We start from the raw sequence: 23,102 nt of genomic DNA on the forward strand, positions 1-23,102 counted from the left end.
AAGTGAAGAATTCGGCCTTGGAGCTCCGTTCTGATTCCGTAAGTCTTTCTGAAGGTCGTTTTCAGCTGCCTTTAGAACAAAGGGCTGGCCGGATGCCAGTATTTCAAACAACGTCTACTGAGACTTTGACTGCTGAATTAGCTGGGGCGCCACCAGTTGGAGATATACCATCAGTTATAACAGCTCTTCCAGATACTGACGTAACGAAGCTTTTAAAGGAGGTTTGGATCAAAGATAACCCTGATCATCAGCCTCCTGATACTTCTGGGGGGTCTGTGGCAGGGGCTCTTACACGGAGTCAAACTGCAAGAAAAGCTACTAAATTAAAAGAAGGAATAAAAGGTCCTCTGATTCCACAAGAACAGCAGGATCCCACCATGTCTGGATCTACTGATGTTGATATACTTTTCAAGAGTCTTGAACATAAGATATTTTCTTCAATGATGCATTTAGGTGATTCTATGAATAATCTTACTTCTAAGATTAATGCATTGGTGGATGTCAATACTCAACAGATGGCTGATTATGGAGCTTTTAAAGTCGAAACTATTGAAAGACTTGAGATGTGTGATCAAGGATTATGTGATGTACAAGATCAATTGCAAGATGTGAATAAAACAATTGAAACGCTACAGATTCAGAATAAAAATTTAGCAAAAAAGGTTGATTATTTGGAGAACCAATCCAGACGGAATAATGTGAAAATTGTTGGCTTGCCCGAAGGCATAGAAAGGCCAGATCCAAGAAAATTTTTCACTGAATGGATTCCACAAGTGTTGGGACAAGATAAGTTTCCTGAAGGTTTAATAGTGGAACGGGCTCATAGAGCTTTGAGGAGACCTTTTTCAGGACAGAATCCAAGACCTGTTCTGGTTCGCTGTTTAAATTACTGTGATAGAGAGACTATTTTACGTATGGCTATTAGAAATGCACAGCAAAACAAATCTCCTTTGATGGTTCAGAGTAATCGTGTTTTCTTCTATGCGGATTTGAGTCAGGAAATTATGTTTCAACGACGTGAATTTAATTCTGTGAAAGAATTATTGTGGAAAAAAGGATATAAGGCAACATTTAGATACCCTGCGGTACTGAAGATTTTTCAGGATGGATATCAACCAAAGCTCTTTGATAATCCTAAAGAAGCTATGGATTTTGCTCAGTCTTTATCAATTACGCAATTCCAGGAACGACGTAGTCCTCCACGGTCTCCAAAGAGGGCAGAGTTGCAAGAAGGGAATTTGATTTCTGGAAGAAATGGAAGAAATGGTGGTCGCAATGGCAAAGTTGATTAAAAAAAATTAAAAAATTTTTTTAAAAATTATTATTTTTGTTGAGAAGATTTTAAATAGTGATGGGAGTTGGGAGAGGGAACTGGGTGGGCACCAATTTCCAGAAGTCATCAGCTGCGTGTGAATTATCTCACACCCAATATTTTGGGGGAGTTACCGCATTAGGCGGTTTAAACAGGAGGAGGTAATTGTGACCTCCGACCTTTTTTTTCTTTTTAATTTTTGGGTTAGGGAGTGAAGCTTTTTTTAAATCTTTTTTAAATAATTAATTTTTTTTAAAATATGACTTTTTTAATTTTTTTTAGTTTTTGGTTGTAATTTCAAAGGGTTTTTTTCATTTTTTCTTTTTTTGGGGGGTTTCTTTTTTTTCTTCTTTTTTTCTTTTTTTGTTTGTTTCTTGTTGTTGTGTTTTATTCAGTGTAAGAAATGTCTAAATTGAATTTTGCTTCTCTTAATGTTCAGGGTTTAAATAATCCTATTAAGCATAAGAAAGTACTTGCTTATTTTAAAAAATTAAAAGTTGATGTTGCTTTTTTACAGGAAACTCATTTAACAGATAAGGAACATTTGAAACTCAAATGTGAATGGGTTGGGCAAGTTTTTTATTCTTCGTTTAATTCTAAGGCAAAAGGTGTGGCAATTTTGGTACATAAGAATCTACCATTTTAGTTACAGAGTGAAGAGAAAAATGGTGGAAGATTATTAAAATTAAATTGTACAATCTTTAATAAGGCATGAACCTTGCTTGATGTTTATGCTCCTAATGTTGAGGATACAGCTTTTGTTGTGGATATGTCTTTATTACTTGGACAATCGAACTCTAATGTGATGATTGAGGGAGATTTGAATGTGGTGTTGGTGCCTTTATTGGATAAATACCCAAGAGTAATTAAGAAGTCTAAGATGGCAATCCAAGTGATTAATATGATGGCAGATTTGAATTTAATTGATATTTGGCGAAGAGTTAATCCTACAGAGAAAGATGTTTCTTTTTATTCCTTGCGACATAATTCTTTTTCTAGAATTGATTATTTTTTAATATCAGCACATTTGCAGGATAGGGTTACATCTGTGGAGTATAAGGCTAGATTGGTTTTGGATCATTCATTATTATTATTAGAATATTTGAGTTCACAAGATGTTCAGAAAGCTTCAAGATGGAGATTTAATACTATGCTATTGCAGAAACCAGAATTTATTAGTTTTTTAAAACAGCAAATTTAAATTTTTATTGGTATTAACTGTAATTCTGTTTCTAGTCATTTTGTTTTATGGGATTCAATGAAAGCTTTTTTGCGAGGTCAAATTATCAGTTATGCCTCTAAAGTAAAGAAGGAGAGAATTAAAGAGATTGAAGACTTAGAGGAAAAGATAACTGCTACTGAAAAAGAATTTCAAAAACATGCTACCGAAACGCAAAAGAATCAGTTAACTAATTTAAAATTTAAATATAATGAATTACAAACATATCGGTTTGAATGTTTAATGAATTGAACTAAGCATAAATGGGGTGAGAAAGCTCATAAAGTTTTGTCATGGCAATTAAAAAAGAAACAATTATCTAGGATTATACCAGCGATTAGAAAGAAATCAGGTATTACTTTTAATCAAAAAGAGATTAATGAGGAATTTTGTAATTTCTATAAACAATTGTATACTTCGGAATGTAAAGATGTAACTGGAGATGCAATAGATTCTTTCTTGGAAAATATTAACTTGCCACAATTGAATCAAGAAGATAGACAAGAGTTAGATAAACCTTTACCAGAAGATGAAATAGAAAGGGCAATAAGAGACATGCCGAATGGAAAGGCACCTGGTGAAGATGGGTTTTCTATAGAGTTTTATAAAGTTTTTTATGCTGATGTATCTTCTATTTATAAGGATGTATTACAACAAACTTACAATACTTTTCAATTACCTGAGTCTTGTTCTAACGCAATAATTACGGTTATACCAAAAAAAGATAAAGACCCTTTACAGGTTTCTTCTTATAGACCAATTTCATTGTTAAATGTAGATTATAAAATTGTAGCTAAAATTATGGCTAATAGATTAGCTCAATATCTGCCTAAAATTATACATGGTGATCAAACGGGATTTATAAAAAATAGGTATGCATCAGATAATATTTTACAGTTAATAACCTTGATAAATAAATCTAAATTTCAGTTGAATTATCCAATAGTGGTTTCATCGGATGCAGAAAAGGCTTTTGATAGAGTGGAATGGAAGTTTCTGTTTAAAGTACTTGAGAAATTTTGTTTTGGTTCTTCATTTATTGGGTTGATAAAGGCTTTATATAATAGCCCGAAGGCTAATGGCCAAATTTCGGAATCTTTTAGTTTGACAAGATCTACTAGACAAGGATGTCCGTTGTCACCTGCTTTATTTGCTATAGTTATTGAACCTTTAGCACAATTAATATGTCAAAATGAAAATGTTAAAGGTATGAGAGTTCTGAATGAGGAATATAAGATTAATTTATTTGCTGATGATGTTTTATTATGTTTGGTGGATCCGGATATTTCTTTACCTGCAATTCAAGAATGTTTAGAAATTTATGGCCAATTATCTGGTTACAAAGTAAATTGGGCTAAAAGTGAAATTTTACCAATTTGTAAAGGTGATTATTCAGTATATAAAAATATTATAAATTTGAAGTGGACTACACAAATTAAATATTTAGGAATTAATGTTAATATGGAATTTCAAGAATTATATTCAATTAATTATTTTCCTTTAATAAAAAGGATTAAATTAGATTTGATTAGGTGGAGGGATCTACCTTTGGGTTTACTAGGGAGGATTAATACCATAAAAATGAATATTTTTCCTAGAATACAATATATGTTTCAATCAATTCCTTATTTTTTAAAAAAAAAGTTTTTTTAAGGATTTATATAAAGCGATTAGAGAATTCTTTTGGAAGGGAAAATTTCTGAGAGTAGTAATGAGAAAATTGATGTGGGATTTTCAATTTGGAGGTTTAAGATTACCGAATTTTCAGCATTATTATGAAGCAGCTAAATTCAAATTTCTTAGTGCATTAATGAATATGGACGACCCACCTAGTTGGGTAAAGATAGAAATGGCGGTTATTTTAGAAAAATTTCCTCATGAGTTTTTGTTTCGATGGAATAAAAATTTATTACGAACTTATGATGTGCCAATATTGAAACGTTTATTGAATTTATGGACAAGTAAACTTTAAAAATTGGGACTTAAAAATATATATTCTGGAAGATTGCCATTATATAATAATCAACTTGTTCCTTTTATGGTCTCCAATGCCACTTTGAAACAATGGGAAAGAAGGGAATAAAAAAATTATCTGATTGTTTTTCTGAGGGTTGTTTTTGTTCCTTTGATGAATTACAAAGGAAATATGGTATTAGTGCAAATTCTATATTTGTATATTATCAATTAAGATCTTTTGTAAAACAGTTATGTGGTCGACATATGATTTTATTGCCTGAATCTAGTTTTGAAGAATATGTACTTTCATTACCAAAAAAGGGATATATATCTGATTTGTATTGTATTTTACAAGAAATTGATAGTAAAAAAGACTGGGATAAAGATAAGTTGAAATGGGAAAAAGATTTAGGACATAAAATAGCTGAAGAAGCTTGGATGGAAATTTGTCAGAATAGTATTCGGAAATTAATTAATGCTAGATTAGCGATGATTAATTATAATTTTATTCATCAGCTATATTTAACGCCGGAGAAATTAAAAAAATTTGGTTTTAGTAAGTTGGATTCTTGTTTTCGATGTGATCAGACGGCCAATACTTTTTTGCATACCGTTTTGCTTTGTGATCGATTGCAACAGTTTTGGAAAGGTATTCAATCTGTTTTTAACAGTTTATATAATATCCATCTTGTATTAGATCCCGATATATTTGTATTAGGGAACATGCAATCATTAATCGATTTAGGTTTAGAGGATTATCAGATTTCATTTATTTATTTAGCTTTAGTTGTGGCTAAGAAATGTATAGCACTTACTTGGAAAGATAGAAATATACTAACTTTAGATAAGTGGTATTTGGAAATGAAATTTTGTTTGACTATGGAAAGGATATCTTTTTCAATTCAGGATAAGATGTCTTTTTATAAGTTAAAGTGGACTCCGTTTGCTAATTATATGCATTTAAGTTTGATTTAAATATATGTTTAAGTGTGATATTTTAGTATTGACAATTTTTTTTTGTTGTTATTAGAATTGTTTTTGGTTAAGTTTTATCTCTTTTTTTTGTAAGTGGGTTTTTTTCATATATAATATTGTCAATTTTATTAACTCTTCACTCTTTATTTTGGGGGGAGGGTTGGACTAATTTTAAGTTAGACTATTAATATTGTGTTACATTTAAAGGGGGGGTTATTTTGTGTAGTTTTCTGATGTAATATTGTAATCATACCTTTTTAAATTTTTTTTTCTATTTTTCTTTAAATGTAATTCTTTATTGTATTCATGTTATAAAAATTTTAAATAAAGTCTTTAAAAAAATTGATGAACATTGGACGGTAGAGCGCTGTTGTGATGTGGAGCTGCGGAACTGTGTGAACTGCGAAATAAGATACAGACATATGGAAGAAAGCTGTTGGGCTGCACAGCCTGGTCTGCTATGGTGATCGGACCTCTGTTGTGGGTACTAGGCCTTCAGACTTCGATGTTGTTTACTGCCAGTGGCTGAGTTGGTGACACTATGACATGTTTTGCAGAGGTGTGCCAGTGTGGGCTGCATCATGCACTTGGCTGGGAGGATCTAGAGGTCTGTATGTCCTGTGGTGGAAGTGTTGGGAGCCTGGAGTGGCTGTATCGAGTGCTGGCCAGGAGGTTCTGAAGGTTGGTTGGTGCGGAGGTTCTTGAGTCTCTCTCGCTATTGTGCCGAAGCTTGTGGACTTGTGAATTGGGCGATGGTTCTTCACTTCGAGTTACAAGACTTTTTAAAATCTAAGTCTACGAAAATTTAACTTGTCTCTGCTGTGACTACTGTCTAGTTTTTCATCTTTTACTGTGTTGTTTGCACTGTTTTTTATTCACTATGTTGCTCTGTGTCGGTGTGTTTCAGTCTTGTGTTGTTTCTTTTCTTTTGTTTCGTCTGCTGTAGGAATGGCGTAGTCTTGTGCCATCTATGTTGTTTTTGTGTAATCTTGTGATGTGTAGATTGCATTATGGTTTGGAGAAATGTTATTTTGTTTATTATTGTGTACTGTTTTGCAGTCTGGTCTTAAATGACAAAAAAGGCAAAGTATCGAATTGTGAAAAAAATGAAAAATGAAACTAACACTCAGCTAACCCCTCCCTCACATCAAGGTTACTTATTTAAAAAAAACAAAGAGAACAATGAAACTGGATCAGATCGCTACCTCCAGAAGCCAGATGGAGCATCGCCGGAGTAGCCCAACAGCCTAAAACCGCCAACCATGATAACATTCTATGAATGGAGCCCATATCTTTTCAAACTGGAACTTCTGATCTTTGATATTATATCTATTTTTTTTTCTTAAAATCATAGAGGCCTCACTGATCTACATGTTTTGGGAATATCCCAAATTAGGAAGATTTTGGGGAAACACTTTTTAATGTTTATCAATGATTTTTAAGTCTAAAATAGATCCATGCCCCTTAATTGCCTTGTTTGGCTTTATTTGTGATCTGAATATATCTTTGTCTGTACCTTGAGAAGGTTTTAGCTTTTAGTACACTGATAGCCAGATGAGGGGTTTTAATGAAGAAGGAAGATGAACTTTCACTGACTCATGGGTAGTGGCTACATGAAATGGCATGTTTAAGTTTGGAGAATGTGTATTTCTTTAGGTCCCTCGCTTTGCTGAATGAAGGCACTTTCTCTATTTCAGATAACTCCAATGAACAAGCCACCAGCCAGGAAATGTCACAGGCATCAAGTCAGATGTTGAATTTGGACAATGTCTCTGATGTTGCAATTGCATTCAATCAAAAGAAGTTATGCGTGGAAAAGTGGATTGATCATGAAGATTTTTTCAAGTGTTTCCAGTAAGACATACTTTCTTCCATTTTTAATTCTGTAACATAAATTACCACATGAAGTCTGCCTGTTTCTTTTTTTTAATATTTTATTCAAAACATTCCATACATGTACCCTCTAGTAATAATATTTAATATAATAGTACAGATTTCAAAGAACCAAAATAAAGTTACATACATGATGGTTTTCACCCCATCCCACAAACTCCACCCAACCCAACCTCCGCCCTCAAAAAATATAATATACATACTATAAATATATGAGTATAACAAGAAAAGATAAAAAAGAAAGAAATAGAAAGAGTTTTTGGATTGCCGAGAGAAGCGTTGTCTGGCACTTATCTCCAAATTCTTCATAACTACACAGGAGTATCTCGCAGGAGTAGATGCATAGGAAGGATATCATTACAAATTTAATCCCATTATTTGGGCGTATGGTACCAAATTTGTATGAACATAGAATACGTATTTATCAAATTATATGTATTTTTTTCCAAAGGAATGCAACTTTGAATCTCTGCATCCCACCTTAACCTACCCAAAGATGTATCAGACTTCCAAGTAACTGCAATACATTTCCTCACTACTGCTAAAAGAAATTTAACAAATTCCAATTGATAAACAGATAGTTTTAATTTAGGTCTTGTTCCTTTAATATTCCCTAATAAAAATAAGTCAGGACTTTGGGAAAATCAATTCATGTAACTTAATCCAAAAATTTCCATAAATCTGATCAAAGAGGTTTTACATTAGGACAAGACCAAGTTGAATGTAACAAAGATCCCACATCTAAAACATTGATCAGATAAATCTGATTTCAATCTATTCAACTTCTGTTGTGTAAGATATAACTAATGTAAAATATTATATTGGACTAATCTATATCTAATATTAATAGTATTAGTCATACAGTTCTTACATAAATCTTCCCATATTTCTTGATCAATTATAACATTCAAATCTATTTCCCATCTGTCTAGATACCTCATCTATATATTTCATTATAATCCTCTGTATTTGTATTTTCTTCAATGCTTGACCTCAGCCAGCTTTAATTCCTTAGCAATGACCATCAATTCCTCTTCTTTTTCTCTTCAGCTCCGCAGGTGATGGGTTTAACAAAAATGTACTAACATCCATTGCTGCTGTTTTTCCACAAACACAAGCTTTAAATTAGCTTGGAAAAAACAAATGCAAAAACTTCAAAAGTTTAAGATCCCAAAACTCCAAATATTTCAATCGAAAAAGGATGAGTCCCCACTTTGTTACAAGTCCAGAGAACCCCAAAACCAGCAATAGAAATTCACCAAGATAAATGGTTACTTAAACAAAAGTTGCTTTCAATTTTCTTTAAACATAAAAACAAGATCAAACTTTAACTTATTGCTGTTAACTTAACCAAATTTAACCCCCTTCTAATTCTAAGCAATGTGTATATGTTCAGTAAAGTTATTTGATTCACAGTCCAGTCTCACTTCTCACTCCTCCAAGTTGACTGGTATCAGGCAATTATTATACCATGCACAGAATTTAACATTTATGAACTTTCACCAGGCCCTGGTGCATAAAGTTAAATGGTTACCACTCAGGAAGGTTCTTGTTGGTTTCAGAGAGAGATAATTGTTGTTTATTGGACATGCACACAAACTGATTTCTTCCAATCAACCACTTCAGTGTCTTGTTGAAGAAAATTGCGCCGTCATGGGTTTTCCAAATGATAACATCTTCTTCCAGGTCACCACAGAGTTCCTCTTGTTTCCCTTATTTCAGGAGAAACATTCTAGCCAGCCATTTCCTCAGGCTGAACTCACACCCCATCTTCAAAATGGGGTTTTCAACAAACCTGCCATCTTGCCATGTTGCAGCCTCCAAAAGCTACTGAAGAACTCAGTTTTCTCTCTCTCTCTCTCCTCCCTCTCTCTCTCCTCCCTCTCCCTCTCTCTCCCTCTCCTTCTCTCTCCCCCTCTCTCTAAGAGAAATCCTGTTTGTTCTTTCCTCTCTCTCCATTTGTAAAAACCAGAACTCTTTGCAAGGCTCCAAACTCAATCCTTGAAAGATCTTTATCAGCACTTGAGCCCGCTTTTGCAGTTGTTTCCAAAAGCAGTTCCACTGTATTTGCAAAATTACTGGTGCCTGATTGTGTCAATTTTTGGAATAAGTTTCATGAATTGATTTTCCCAAAGTCCTGATTTATTGTTATTCGGGAATATTAAAGGAACAAGACCTAAATTAAAACTATCTGTTCATCAATTGGAATTTGTTAAATTTCTTTTAGCAGTAGTGAGGAAATGTATTGCAGTTACTTGGAAGTCTGATACATCTTTGGGTAGGTTAAGGTGGGATGCAGAGATTCAAAGCTTCGGTCAAAGCTCTTGCATTTTAAATGTGATGTTTTTTTAAACTCTGTTTGTGAAGTGACCTACACTGAACCCCCACAATTTATCTATTTTAAAGACATTTTAATATTTTATATAAAATATAATATAACCCGTAACATTACCAATAAAGTAGACAAAGGAAAGTCTGTGGATGTTCTCAACATAGACTTAAGTAAACCTTTGACAAGGTCCCACATGGGAGGTTAGTTCAGAAGGTAAAGACACTAGGTATCCATGGAGAGGTTGTAAAATGGATTCAAAATTGGCTGTGTGGGAGAAAACAAAGAGTGGTAGTGGATGGTTGTTTCTCAGACTGGAGGCCTGTGACTAGTGGTCTGCCTCAGGGATCTCTGTTGGGACCATTGTGTTTTTTTGTCTATATCAATAATATGGATGATAATGTGTTAAATTGGAACAGCAAGTTCACTGATGACACAAAGGATGCATTGAGGACATCGAGGAAGATTTCAAGCTTGGGCATACACAGTAAATGGTAGGGCACTGAGGTGTGCGGAGGAGCAAAGAGATCTGGAAATACAGGCACATTGTTCCCTGAAGGTGGCGTCACAGGTAGATAGGGTTGGAAAGAAAACTCTTGGCTTCTTAGCATTTATAAATCAAAGTATTGAGTTTCGGAGTTGGGATGTTAGGTTGAAGTTGTTTAAGACATTGGTGAGGCCAAATTTGGAATATTATGTGCAGTTCCAGTCACCTAACTACAAGAAGGATATCAATAAGATTGAAAGAGTGTAGAGAAGATAGATTAGGACATTGCTGGCTCTTCAGGTGTTGAGTACCAACTCAATAACTACTGCCCAGTAGCACTAACTTCTACTGTGATGAAATGATTCGAGAGGCAGGTCATGGCCAGATTAACATGTATCCAAGTAAAGATTTGGACCCACAGCAATTCACCTATTGTCACAATGGCTCCATGGCAGATGCAATATCGCTGGTTCTCCACTCAGCTTGGATCACCTCGAAAACAGCAATTCATACATAGGGCCGGCCTTCAATACCATTTATTCCCTCAGTGCTGGTCAAAAAGCTACAAACTCTAGGCCTCTATACCCCACTCTGCAATTGGATCCTTAACTTTCTCATTGGAAGACCACAGTCAGTATGCATTGAAAACAACATCTCCTTCTCACTGATCATCAACACAGGTGCACCCTACTGCTCTACTCATTATACACCCATGGCTATGTGGCCAGGCACAATTCCAATGCCATCTATTTGCTGATGACACCACAGTTGTCGGCAGAATCCCAAACAGCAATGAGGAAATACACAGGAGGGAGAAAGATCAGCTTTTTGAATGGTGTCACATCAACAACCTTGCGCTTAATGTGAGCAAAACCAAGGAAATGAATGTGGACTACAAAAGGGAGTCCAGGGAACATGACCCAGTCCTCATCAAGGGCTCAGTAGTGGAGAGGGTCAAGAACTTCAAATTCCTGGATGTCAACATCTCCAAGGATCTGTCCAGGAGCTTCCATGTTGATGCGACCACAAAGAAGGCTTGCCAGCAGCTATACTTTATGAGGTGTCTGAGGAGGTTCAGTATGTCACCGTAGACCGTAGACTGTCATAAACTTCTACAGGCATTCTGGCTGGTTGCATTATTGGCTGGTATGGAGCTGCCAATTCTCAGGACAAGAATAAACTCCAGAGGATTGTTAACTTGGCCTGCAACATCACAGGCACTCCATCACTCCATCGAGGACGTCTACATGAGGTGGTGTCTTAATAAAGCAGCCTCTATCCTCAAAGACCCTCACCACCCAGGCCATGCCCTCTTCACTCTGCTACCATTGGGGAAAAGGTATAGGAGCACAAGGACATCTTCTTCCCTGCTGCCATCAGATTCCTGAATATTCAATGAACCAAAGACACTGCCTTACTTCTTTGCACTATTATTTTATTTTTTTTATATATAATAGTGTTGTAAGATGGTTATACGTTTGCACTATGATGTTGGCACGAAAAACAAATTTCATGACATGTTCATGACAATACATCCTGATTCTGATTCTGAGTTACAGGGAAAGATTAAACAGGTTAGGACTTTATCCTTGAAGAGAAGAAGAATGAGGGGAGATTTGATAGAGGTTGACAATAATATGAGAGGTATAGACAATGGATGTGAGTAGACCTTTTCCACTTAGATTTGGGGAGAGAAATACAAGAGGCCATCATTTTAAGCTGAAGTGGAAAGGTTTAGGGAGGAACATCAGGGGAAAGTTCTTCCCTTGGAGAATGGTGGGATGTAGTGAATGTGGGCTCGATCTTAAATTTTAAGAATAAATTGAATAAATACATAGATGGGAGAGATCTGGAGAGTTATGGAATGGGAGCAAGTCAATGGGGCTAGCGGATTGATGGTTGGCACAGAGAAGAAGGGCCAAATGACCTTTTTTCTGTGCTGTAGCAATCTATGATTCTAAGATTCTGAGAAGCATAGATAAGGTGGACAGACAGTGCCTTTTGCCCAGGGCAGGAATAGCAAATGCCTGGGGACATCTCCACAAAGTGAAGAGAGGAAAGTTTAGGGGAGACATCAGGGATAAATTTTTACGTAGAGAGTTGTGGGTGCCTGGAATTCCTTGCCAGGAATGGTGATGGAGGCTGAAACATGGCTTTCACTAGCAACCAGATTCTGTGGTCATGAGCTCCGAGTATTTTTAAAACATTTCTCAACCTTATACTCATTCTTAATCAACTAAACTTTTCAAAGCTTTTTTCTGGGATGGTGACACTCACCAGAAAATTTCTCATGCCAAAAAGAGGAGTTAAAATTCCTAAAATACTGAAAATATCTAATCTCAAAACCATAGAAGAAAGAGATGATGCAGAACAAATGGAGGAGGAAAATGAGCCTGAACAGGATACTCCTCTCTTGCTTGGTATGGCCTCCAAAATGATTTCTAAACAATTGGAGGATATTAATAATGCCCTAAAAATGTGAACCAAAGAAGTTGGATCTGGTTTTGGAGTCAATGCCACAACTAGAACTGCATCTGATAACTTTGGAAGAAGATTGGGCTGTGATATTATAACTGGCTGGATAAGCTTGAAAAACACGAGTCCTCGATTGCTGAAAACAATAAATTGTAATGAGTCTGGAAGGTCAGAACATCAAAATAATATTTGTATTTTAAGTCTGAAGGAGGGTATTGAGAAGGACAAACCACCAATAAAGTTCTCGACAGATTTACTTACAGAACTTTTCGGTGAAGACGCCATTGGAAAGGTTTCAATGCTGGAAAGTGCACTCTATCCTCTAAACACTCTTCAGAATTCCCTACATCTGTTATTATATATTTCCATCATTTCCAACAAAAAATAATTGATTCTGAGGCTGGCTTGTTCGAAGAAGGATTTAACTTACCAAGGAGTATGCATTCAAAATCTCATAGACTACTGCCTGGATGTAGTTTTACTTTGCAGAGTCTACTATGAAGTTATGGTGGATTAAAATAAAAAAGGTTTTAAGCCTGCCCTAATATACCCAGCAAGACTGAGGATTTAATTCACCCAAAGAATCTTGGGGCTTTGTCAAAAGGGAGACTCTGGGACCATTGGCTGCTACTCCAAGATGAATGAACTGCAGAATGTGGAAGGATTTTTTTTTCTCTTTTCTGTACATGCCAGTTTAATAGAAATCCATAAATAGAATTTATTGAGAAATGTTTCTGATTTAAATATTTAATTACCTATAGTTCAACAGCTCCAGGCAATATGCCTCTGGGGCTTGAACATTAGTACTTATTTGGTTCTTAGTTACTGTTAAATTTCTGAATTTTTGTTCTCTTCATATGCATATAGATGTTCTAGGTATTTCGGGGTAGAGGAGCATTGTATTCCTGTAAAATAGACTCCATTGCAGTTATCTGTAACGCAAAACGGTGCCATCTGTGCACACGTGCCAAAAAACAAGAGTTGAAAATAAGACTATTTTTGTTTACTTTGTCTTTCTGCCTTGAGAAAAAGAGACGAAGATTGGACATCAATTTTGGGCTTTAGTGCACTCATTGTGCACTAGACATAGTCTGATTCAGTTCAAAGTGGTGCATGGAATACATTTTTCCTAAGTTAAACTTGCTCAAATTTATCCAGATATCAACTCACTCAGTGATAATGTAAAATTTATGACATCTCTTTGATATGTATGTTTTGGTTATGCCCAAAATTGCAAAAATATTGGACTGATATTTTTAGAATTTTTTTCGACTACTTTTAGGATTAATTTGAATCCATGTAATTGCAATATTTGGCTTTTCCAGAGATAAAAACATAAAACTGTACACTAATCAAAGTCAGGTTTTAGCTTTCTCCATTTTCCTTGCAAGAAGAGCAATATTGTTAAAATGGAAAGAGGAATTTCCATCCACTAACAGTCAATGGCTATTAGATATTATATCCTTTTTAAATTTGTAAAAATATTAGGCATGATGTCATGAAAATCAAGATTTCCTTTGATAGGACCTGGGGTCCATTTATGGCTTATTTTCACAAATGGACTATTTTGGTGCAATGATGGTTGTTACTGGGTGTGCTTTGATCGGATCTCCCGAGACCATTGCTAGATGTTATCTCTACTTACAATATGAATTACAACCTTGGTTGGCATTGGGTTAGTATTTTTTTTTCTTTTCTTTTTTTCTCTTTCTTTATTCCTTACAAAGCTTAATAAAAATTTTTTTTTAATGTTGAAACATTAGGGGCATTTCAGAGAATCTTTGGCTCATGGATGAAAGAAAAATAGAGGGTTACAAGGTAGGAAGGGTTTAGTACTTTTTGTTTTCTTTTTGGTAGGAATATATAGGTTGGCACAACATCGAGGGCCAAATGCCCCATACTGTGCTGTAATATTCTATATTCTAATAGAATTAGACTTTTTCACCGTCACAGTGGTGGCAGCTATGGCACGCAAACAGGCAGATATTTCCCTTAAAGTTACCTGGTAATTGAGCAGATTAATTAGCTGCTGGTCTCTTTCTTACCCCATGAACTGGGTGACAAACCCTGTGACTTGTTCACATTCAGTTGTAAGGGCTTTATATGGCCAGATAACTGTAGCATAGGTGCTGTGACCAAACCCTGCTTTAGATCATGGAAGGCTTTCTCCCTTTTCAGTGTCATATGTTGGGGTCTCTGATTGCAATGCAGCATCCTTTTCCTGGCATTCAGGAATCCATTGTCAACAGTACCCTACCATGTCCAGGAAAGAAAGAAGGTCCTCTTTTGTTTTGGGGACTGGGACTTGCTTTTATTTGGTCCCTTCTCAAATGTTACCAACCTTTGCTGAGCTGGAATCCAAGGTACTGGACAGTCTTCTGGTAAAACTGCAATTTTTTGCAGTGACATCATGTACCCTCTTCTTGCCAAATATTGAAATGTAAGGAATCATCAGATTCAGCCCGTAATGGAAGCTGTGAAGTTTGGCGGCACGGTTGGTGTAGCAGTTAGCATAATGCCTTTACAGCTCCAGCGATTGGGAGAGGAGTTCAAATCCTGCGCTGTCTGTAAGGAATTTGCATGTTCTCCTCATGTCTGCGTGGGTTTTCCCTGGGGACTCCAGTTTCCTCCCATCATTCAAAATGTACCATGGTGTAGGTTAATTGGATGTAAATTGGGTGGCATGGACTCATGGGCCGAAATGGCCTTTTGCCATGCTGTATGTCTAAATTTAAAATTTTGAAACAACATGGAACATTCGGATAATTGGGATTTGTCTAAATTATTTTTAATGGCAGTGGCATAAATGGCAGGAATTTAAGTATAACCCTGGGGCAGATGTGTCCATGTGTACTATTGATTCTTAGAAGCAAAGGCAAATAAATACTGACTCTCCTTGTGTAAAGTGTGGAGCAGAATGGTGAGCACAAATCAATCACAGTAAAAGTATGAGCTTCTGCATGTTGGCATCAGCTACCAAGCAGAGCAATAGGGAGAACTAATTTATTAATAGCTCTCAAGTTCTGTACAAAATGCCACTCTTGTTTTTGTCTCACTTTTACGATAGTGGTGTTACACAGACTTTGGGCTTTCACCAACACACTTTGCTGCAATAGTGAGTCGATTACTCGAGCAATGCCTTCTTCAGCTTCAGTTGCTCCACGATACTGTTTAATGCATTTCAATCGCATATTCTTTTTTAAAGTAACTTTCTGTTCCAGAGCTGTATAGACTTTCCCCATATGATTTTTATGTTGTGCTTACTGGTACTCATGCTAAAATTCATGGGAGAAATAGAAGGTCTTCCACTGGTTTTTAAAAGTTGTTTTTCAAATCATAGTTATCCCTTCCCTTTCACGAAAGAATTCTGTTTTCATTTCTTATCCCAAAAGGGGAAGGGTCATAGTACAAACAGACTTGGTCTCTTTTATCAATCACTTGATCATATCCCAATATCTTTAGGTTTCACCAGCAGTTTTACAGCTACTGTCCAATGGGGCACTGAGTCTCCCATTCAGAATATTCCTTTCTTTTCTTCCAAGACTGGAAGAACCAGGACCCCATAATCCCTTGGGACTGAAGTATACATATAATTTTGCCTCAGCTCTTCTTTATCATTCAAATAAGGATGTACGGTTTGATCGTTGTGCAAGACTGGTTGTATAATGTAATAGGCCATGCAATTAGCTTCTCGGCTGGTATTAATCAATTATCACATATGTGGGTCAGTTTTTCTGGACTTGCCAAGCATAGGGATTCCGATCCAACTGTAAACTTTACAATAAGGCTCGTTATTATTTTTCTGACCTATTCATTAACATTTGTGGGACCCTAATTTTATGTTTATACCTTCTGACAGTAATACATAATACAGTACAGTATTATGCCTAACTTACAAAGAGTCTTTCAGCCTAACAGGGGAAGAGGGGCTGTTTTAGATATGATGAAAGTGACCATTAAAAGCTTATCTTCCACCTGCACAGAGGCTGGTGTAGAGATTAGCTCTGTCATGGAAATAACAGCAATTCCGATGGTTTCAGCAGTTACACCATGAGCAGAGGTGTTTGCAGAAGTGTGTACAGAGGGCATAGTGGCACTGGATTTGATCAGACAAATCAAATAACTATTTCCTATCCTTAAAGTGGTCTTGGGTTCTTCTTTCATACTTTTAGACAGTCATGTACTACCTTCTCTCTGTGGCAGTCCAAGGCTGATGGTTGAGTTTGGCTAAAAGAGAAGGATTTGCAGCCCTTGTAGCCAGAGCTGGGAAGTTTACAGGCATCAGAGCTTGTTTTGAAAACAAATTTACTCTTTGGATGTTAGCTGCCCTGCTATGTTTTGGATAATTCGCTTAATTACAATCTATATTCACTATAATTCACTATAATTCAGGCACCAACCTTATGACTTATCCCAGGGAGGCCACTTCCTCTGCCTCTTCTTCTTCCACGGACGTCTTCACCCTCTTTGGGAGAAACCTGATAGAATTGCCCTGCCACTTTTGCTTTACTTTCCCCCTGGAAGGTGAATAGTCCCTCTCTATTTATGTTTATTAAAGCAGTTATTTTGCTCATTTTAATTTGCCAGTTTGTAGGCTGCATCTAGTTCAATAAGGTCAGAACAGCTAGCAGACCATTCTGAATCACTGGTATTCCAGCATGCTCTTCTACTCTTTTCCTGCTTTTTTCTGTGTTTGCCTTCTCAGGCAAATTTTTGGGGTCATCACTAGTCCTGCTAACACTGCCTTCAGCTCCTTCAACTTCAGTTCCTCTTTCATGAGCCCCTTCTCCTCTTAAAGTGGTATCAGGTGCCTGGACTCTTGGCAGAGGGAGTTGTATGAAAGGGGATCAGTAATCTCAATGAAGCTGTCATCATTATTATATCATCCAGTTCACCTTTGGCCGCTGATGTGCACTAGCCACCAGCAGAGTTAGAGATAAAGCACCGTGGAAGGCTTTGTTTCAGCCCTAGTCATTTCTTTTTCGGGCTGCTTGCTCTCCTTTGAAGTTTGGTAGGTTGGTATCTTTTAATCACTTCCATCCATTTATTTTAAAACATCCCATCAAGTAACCAACATCCCAATTTTTGGATTAGCTTTAAATTAAATTTCCTTCTCACCACCCCAGCCCATACAGCCAATTCCCATGCATTCACCCGCACAAATCACTACTGAATGTTACCGCACAGCAATCATCTCAGCTCTCTTTTATTACAGCTGGCTATCCCAGTGGTATACTGTCATTTCCAGCCTTCTTCCTCTGCTGCAAAAACTTTCATATCCTTTCATCCTTCTTCTTACTTATTGGATATTGCCCTCTGATGTCATCTGTTTACCTTCCAGTGAACTCTTTTGTCAGCAGGAAAACAGTTCCAAGGTCTTTGACAGCAATGGGCTGCAATTGTGTGTCTCGCCTCAGAATACATCGCCTCAGACCTCCCTGAACCTGGAGCCTCAGAAGATATTATCTCAGGCTGAGTGTAGATAAAAGCTCTCACATAATTGATGGGAGAACAAAATGCTTTTATTAACTTTCATCAACGGGTAGGGTTCACTAGTAGGCTTCAGAAGGGTTCTGGGTTTAGGCAGGAAACCAGGGTTATATGTGGGTAAACAGGGATGGAGCTGCGAGGCGGGGCCAGTCATCAATACAGCACTCTCCCAGTGAATCCCAGTTCACTGCAGTCACCCCTTCCTGCAGAATTAAGGATCTGTGGATGAAAAGTACATGAGATCAGAAGCCGGCAGAAGACAGAAAAAAGGAATATACAGTACAATCACTATTTACAAATTTAGGCAGTGTGGGGGTCTGGAGATCCTGGTGGAGTGCCTTAGCACTGGGGGGCCTTGGGCTTCTTGGGTCTCCTGGTCCCCCTGTGATGGAGGAGTAGTGGGCTTGGGCTCCAGCTTGACAATGGAGGAGGGTTCACTCTCTTCCTGAACCAGATCCCCTGAGGCCCTGAGTGGGTGTGGAAAGAAAGAGCTCGGTGGCTCGTGGGTCACCTGAGGCAACAGACCCTCGGTTCCAGCAGATGCCAGGTCCCTGCGGAGACAGTATCCTCCCTGCCATCCAGGTACTCCTTGTAAGCATACATGGGATTGGCATGAAGCAGTTTCACCCTCTCCAACAAGGGGTCAGTCAGGCTGATAGTGCAGTTCCCGATGCCGAGCTTCTGTCGAGCGTGAACAGTAGCTTGTGAGGAGTAGCATTGGTCGCAGTAAAAAGTAGCGACCTAATGGAGTGGATCGCGATGGGGAGGACATCCTGCCAGTGTGAGTCTTTTTGATTCAGGGTAAGTTTGATAGCCTTCCAGATCATGGCATTCTCTCTTTCAACCTGCCTGTTCCCCCGGGGATTGTAGTTAGTAGTACTGCTGGACATGATATCCCTCATGAGCAGGTACAGACGCAGCTTGTCACTCCTGAAGGATGAGCCCTGGTCGCTATGAATATAGCTGGGATACCCGAACAGGGTGAAAATGGAGTCTAGGGCCTTTATAACCAATGAGGCAGACATGTCCGAACACGGAATGGAGAACGGGAAGCAGGAGTACTCAACGATGACTGAGAGAAAGAAGATATTCCTGTTCGTGGAGGGAGAGGTCCCTTAAAATCAACGCTGAGCCATTTGAAGAGCCTGGATGACTTGATCAGGTGTGCTTTTGCAGGGTGATAAAAGTGCGGCTTGCACTTAGCGCAGACCTGGCATGACATGGTCATCTCCCTGACGTCTTCTACTAGGTAGGGCAAATTGCGGGACTTGACAAAATGAGCCATGTGGGTGACCCACGGATGGCAGAGCTCATGAGGTATGGTCCGCAGTTGACTGGGTGTGTGCAGAGGCACGGCATCCCCTGGACAAGGCATCTGGAGGTCATTAAGGGTTCCTGGCTGATAAGCGGTCATAATTGTAGGTGGAGAGTTTGATCCTCCACCTAGAAATTTTGTCATTCTTGATTTTCCCCCTCTTGATGTTGCTGAACATGAATGCGATAGAGTGCTGGTCAGTGAGGAGCATAAATCTTCTACCAGCCAGGTAGTGCCTCCAATGCCTTACAACTTCTACAATGGCCTGAGCCTCCTTTTCCACTGACAGGTTCCGGAGCTTGTAACATCCATGAAAAAAGACAACCGGTCTGCCCGCCTGATTGAGAGTAGCAGCCAGGGCTACATCTGAAGCATTACTTTCCACTTGGAAAGGTACATTCTCATCTACTGTGTGCATGGCAGCTTTCACAATGTGGCTTTGAAGGTCATTGAAAGCCATCTGGGCTTCAGACGAGAGGGGGAATGTAGTGGCTTTTAAGAGTGGGCAAACCTTGTCGGCATATTGAGGGACCCTCTGGGCATCTCCTCAAAGTCTTTGTGGTTCCAGGGAGGGGGAGTTATAACAGGGGCGCATCCTATTGGGATCGGGGCCAATGATACCATTCTCCACCATGTAGCCAAGGATAGCCAATTGTGTAGTCCTGAATACACACTTGTTGGAATTATTAGTGTGATTCAGGGATCTCACCACCTGGAGAAAGCTCTGGAAATTGGCATCATGATCTTCCATGGTGTGGCCACAAATGGTGATATTATTGAGGTAGGGGAAAGTAGCCTTCAACCCACACTCATCCACCATTTGGTCCATCTGCCACTGGAAGATGGCCATCCCATTGATAATGCCAAAAGGGACCCTCCGGAACTGATATAGTTGACCTTTAGCCTCAAATGCCATGTACAGGCGGTCCTCGAAAGGGATTGGCAGCTGGTGATAGGCAGCTTTCAGGTCGATGATCAAAAAGACCCGATACTACGCGATATCTTTCACCATATCCGAAATGCAAGGGAGGGGGTATGCGTCCAGGACTGTGTACCAGTTAATAGTTTGGCTATAGTCAATTACTAGCCTGGTCTTGTTTACCCCTTTACAGCCACCACTTGAGCTCTCCATGGGCTGGTGCTTGGCTCGATGATCCCCTCCTCCAGCAGGTGCTGGGTCTCCATCTTTATGAACTCCCTGTCTGCCGTGCTGTACCTCTTGCTCTTGGTGTGATGAGGTTACAGTCAGCAGACAGGTTTGGGAATAGAGAGAGAGGGTCAATATTCACTGTGGAGAGGCTTTGTGGGCCCTGATTTTGAGGGTCCTCCATTCTGAACCATTACGGGGGGGGGGGGGGGGGGGTGGAGGGGACCAGAAAACTCCAAGGTCACACTTTTAAGGTGGTACAGGAAGTCCAGACCTAACTTTACTGGAGCACACAATTCTTCCAAAATATACAGACAAAATTTACAAAATTCCCCCCTTTGAACGATAAATGAACTATACAATGTTTTTGTACATGCTCTGAATGGGACTGAGCCACAAGGAAGATTTGATAATTAGAAGGATACATTTTTAAGTTATACTTTTGTATAGTCCGTGAGTCTATAAAACTTTCCGTGAAGCCCGTGCTGCTTAGGTACTTGGTAGAATGTCCTTTTACTTTCACCATTACCATAGAGTTACTGAGTTGGTGAGGTCTGTTCTGGTCAAGGACCAGTGATGCCAGTTCGCTGGAGATTCCTTGTTCCTTGCTCGAGTGGCTCCCTCCATCCTGAGTTGACCTGTGCAGGTAAGATGGCGCCGACTCCATGGAGCAGCAAGATGGCCACCCTCCTTTCTCCTCTGATGATGATAGCACCGAATTTGAATTTGAGCCATGGCAAGATGTCCATCGAGCCTTTCATGCCATTTCCAAAGGTTGCGCATCAGGTGATCTCAGACGAGTTCGGGGCAGACAGTTTGGGGCTGGAATTGGATCTAGGTGCGGGTGCAGGCCATGGACTTCCCTGTACCTCCCTTTGCGCGGCAGACCTTGCCCAATGTCCCTTCTTTCTGTAGCTGGAGCACGCCGAGTCTTTTGTGGGGCGATGGGCTCTGGGGTGCCGACCTTTTCCGCAGGAAAAGCACTCCCTAGCGTGTCAAGAAGCATCCAATAGAGCAGGGTCAGCTGTAACGGGAGCAGCCAATCCTTGGAGGTGCTCACCTGAGAGTGCAAGTTCGCTAGCTTTGAGATCATTGTTTTCGAGCCTGGCTTGTTCCAGTGATTTGGCCAGCTCGACATGACTAGCAAGGTCCTTCTTTCCTGACTTGAGTAGTCACTACCTCATGTACCTCGAGTGGACTCCTGCAAACAGCGTGTTCCGGATCTCCTCATCTTCTCAGACACTGCCCAAAGCCGCTTCATACCTGCACTTCTTAGCAAGCATCCACAGATCTAGCAGGTAGTCGTTGATCAACTCTCCAGGCCGTTGGCGACGTAGAGCGAGCCGGTGCCTCACTAGAACCTCATTCGGGGCCTTCATGTAGCGAGTCTTCAGCACCTTGATGGTGACTTCGTACATCTGGCAGTCTCTGATGGCTGTGTACTCCTTTGTTCCTACCCTGGAGATGAGCGCAACCTCTGGAGTTCGTCTGTGTGGAACACATCCCTGGTCGTGTTCAGGTAGGCATGGAAGCAGTCTAGCCAATATGCGAACTCATCAGCTGCATCGGGAGACTGGGGGTCTATTAGCAGCATACTGGGCTTGAGTAATGCTTACATCCTTGTTTTAACAGTTAATAAAACTGTAGCATAGATAAAAGCTCTCATACGACTGGTGGGAGAACAATACGCTTTTATTAGCTTTCAAAAGGGGTAAGGTTCACTAGAAGGCTTCAGAGGGGTTCTGGGTTTAGGCAGGAAACCAGGGTTATATATGGGTAAATGGGGGTGGAGCTGAGAAGCAGGGCCAATCATCAATACAGCTCTCTCCCCGTCAATCCCAGTTCACTGTACAGGCCTCCTTGACTTCAGAGCTTATTCCACCCGCTGAGAAACTTCACAAACGTGGAGCAACTGGCCCTCTGCATCTCAAAAATTTTAATCTGCTGGAAATGGCAAGACTGATTTGGATTGCTGGTCTCGTGACATGTTTATTGTGATATTTGTGAAAGTGAGAGAATAAACCCGTGAAATGAGCAATAAAATAAATATCAGCCAGGGAGTTTTTGTGTACTTTCCCTAGTGATATTACAAAATATATTTCATTACCTATGAAAATAAATAATCAGTAAAACCTGATGTGAAAATGATATTTCAAATCACAAGAAAAGATGTTTCTAAACATAATGATGGGAACAAAATCTTAACAATTCTGTAGCTGTGACTTGAAGTTGGACAAGTTAGTACTTTATTCCATGGAGCATAGAAGAATGAGGGGAGATTTGATAGAGGTAAACAAAATTATGTAGACAGAGTAAATGCAAGTAGGCTTTTTCCACTGAGGTTAGGTGAGATACAAACCAAAGGAATGAGTTAAGGGTGAAAGGAGAAAAATTTAAGGGAAACATTCACGGGAACTTCTTCTCGTAGAGTCGTGGGAGTGTGGAACGAGCTGTCAGCTGAAGTGGTGAATGTGGACTCCTCAGTTTTAACATATTGGAAAAAC

The 23,102-nt window shown here is 38.9% G+C and overlaps 1 protein-coding gene across 7 annotated transcripts in view; it reads left to right on the top strand.

The window, feature by feature from the left end:
• Nucleotides 1-23,102, top strand: part of adgb (androglobin) — a 308,223-nt gene that overhangs the window by 149,631 nt on the left and 135,490 nt on the right. For all 7 annotated transcript variants that reach the window (XM_069932245.1, XM_069932246.1, XM_069932240.1 and 4 more), the window contains one exon: nt 7,160-7,316. In XM_069932245.1, the coding sequence (XP_069788346.1) occupies nt 7,160-7,316 (157 nt within the window). The remainder of the gene's footprint in view (nt 1-7,159; nt 7,317-23,102) is intronic.

This window comes from Narcine bancroftii, chromosome 4, assembly GCF_036971445.1.
Source record: "Narcine bancroftii isolate sNarBan1 chromosome 4, sNarBan1.hap1, whole genome shotgun sequence".
NCBI classification, from domain to species: Eukaryota; Metazoa; Chordata; class Chondrichthyes; order Torpediniformes; family Narcinidae; genus Narcine; species Narcine bancroftii.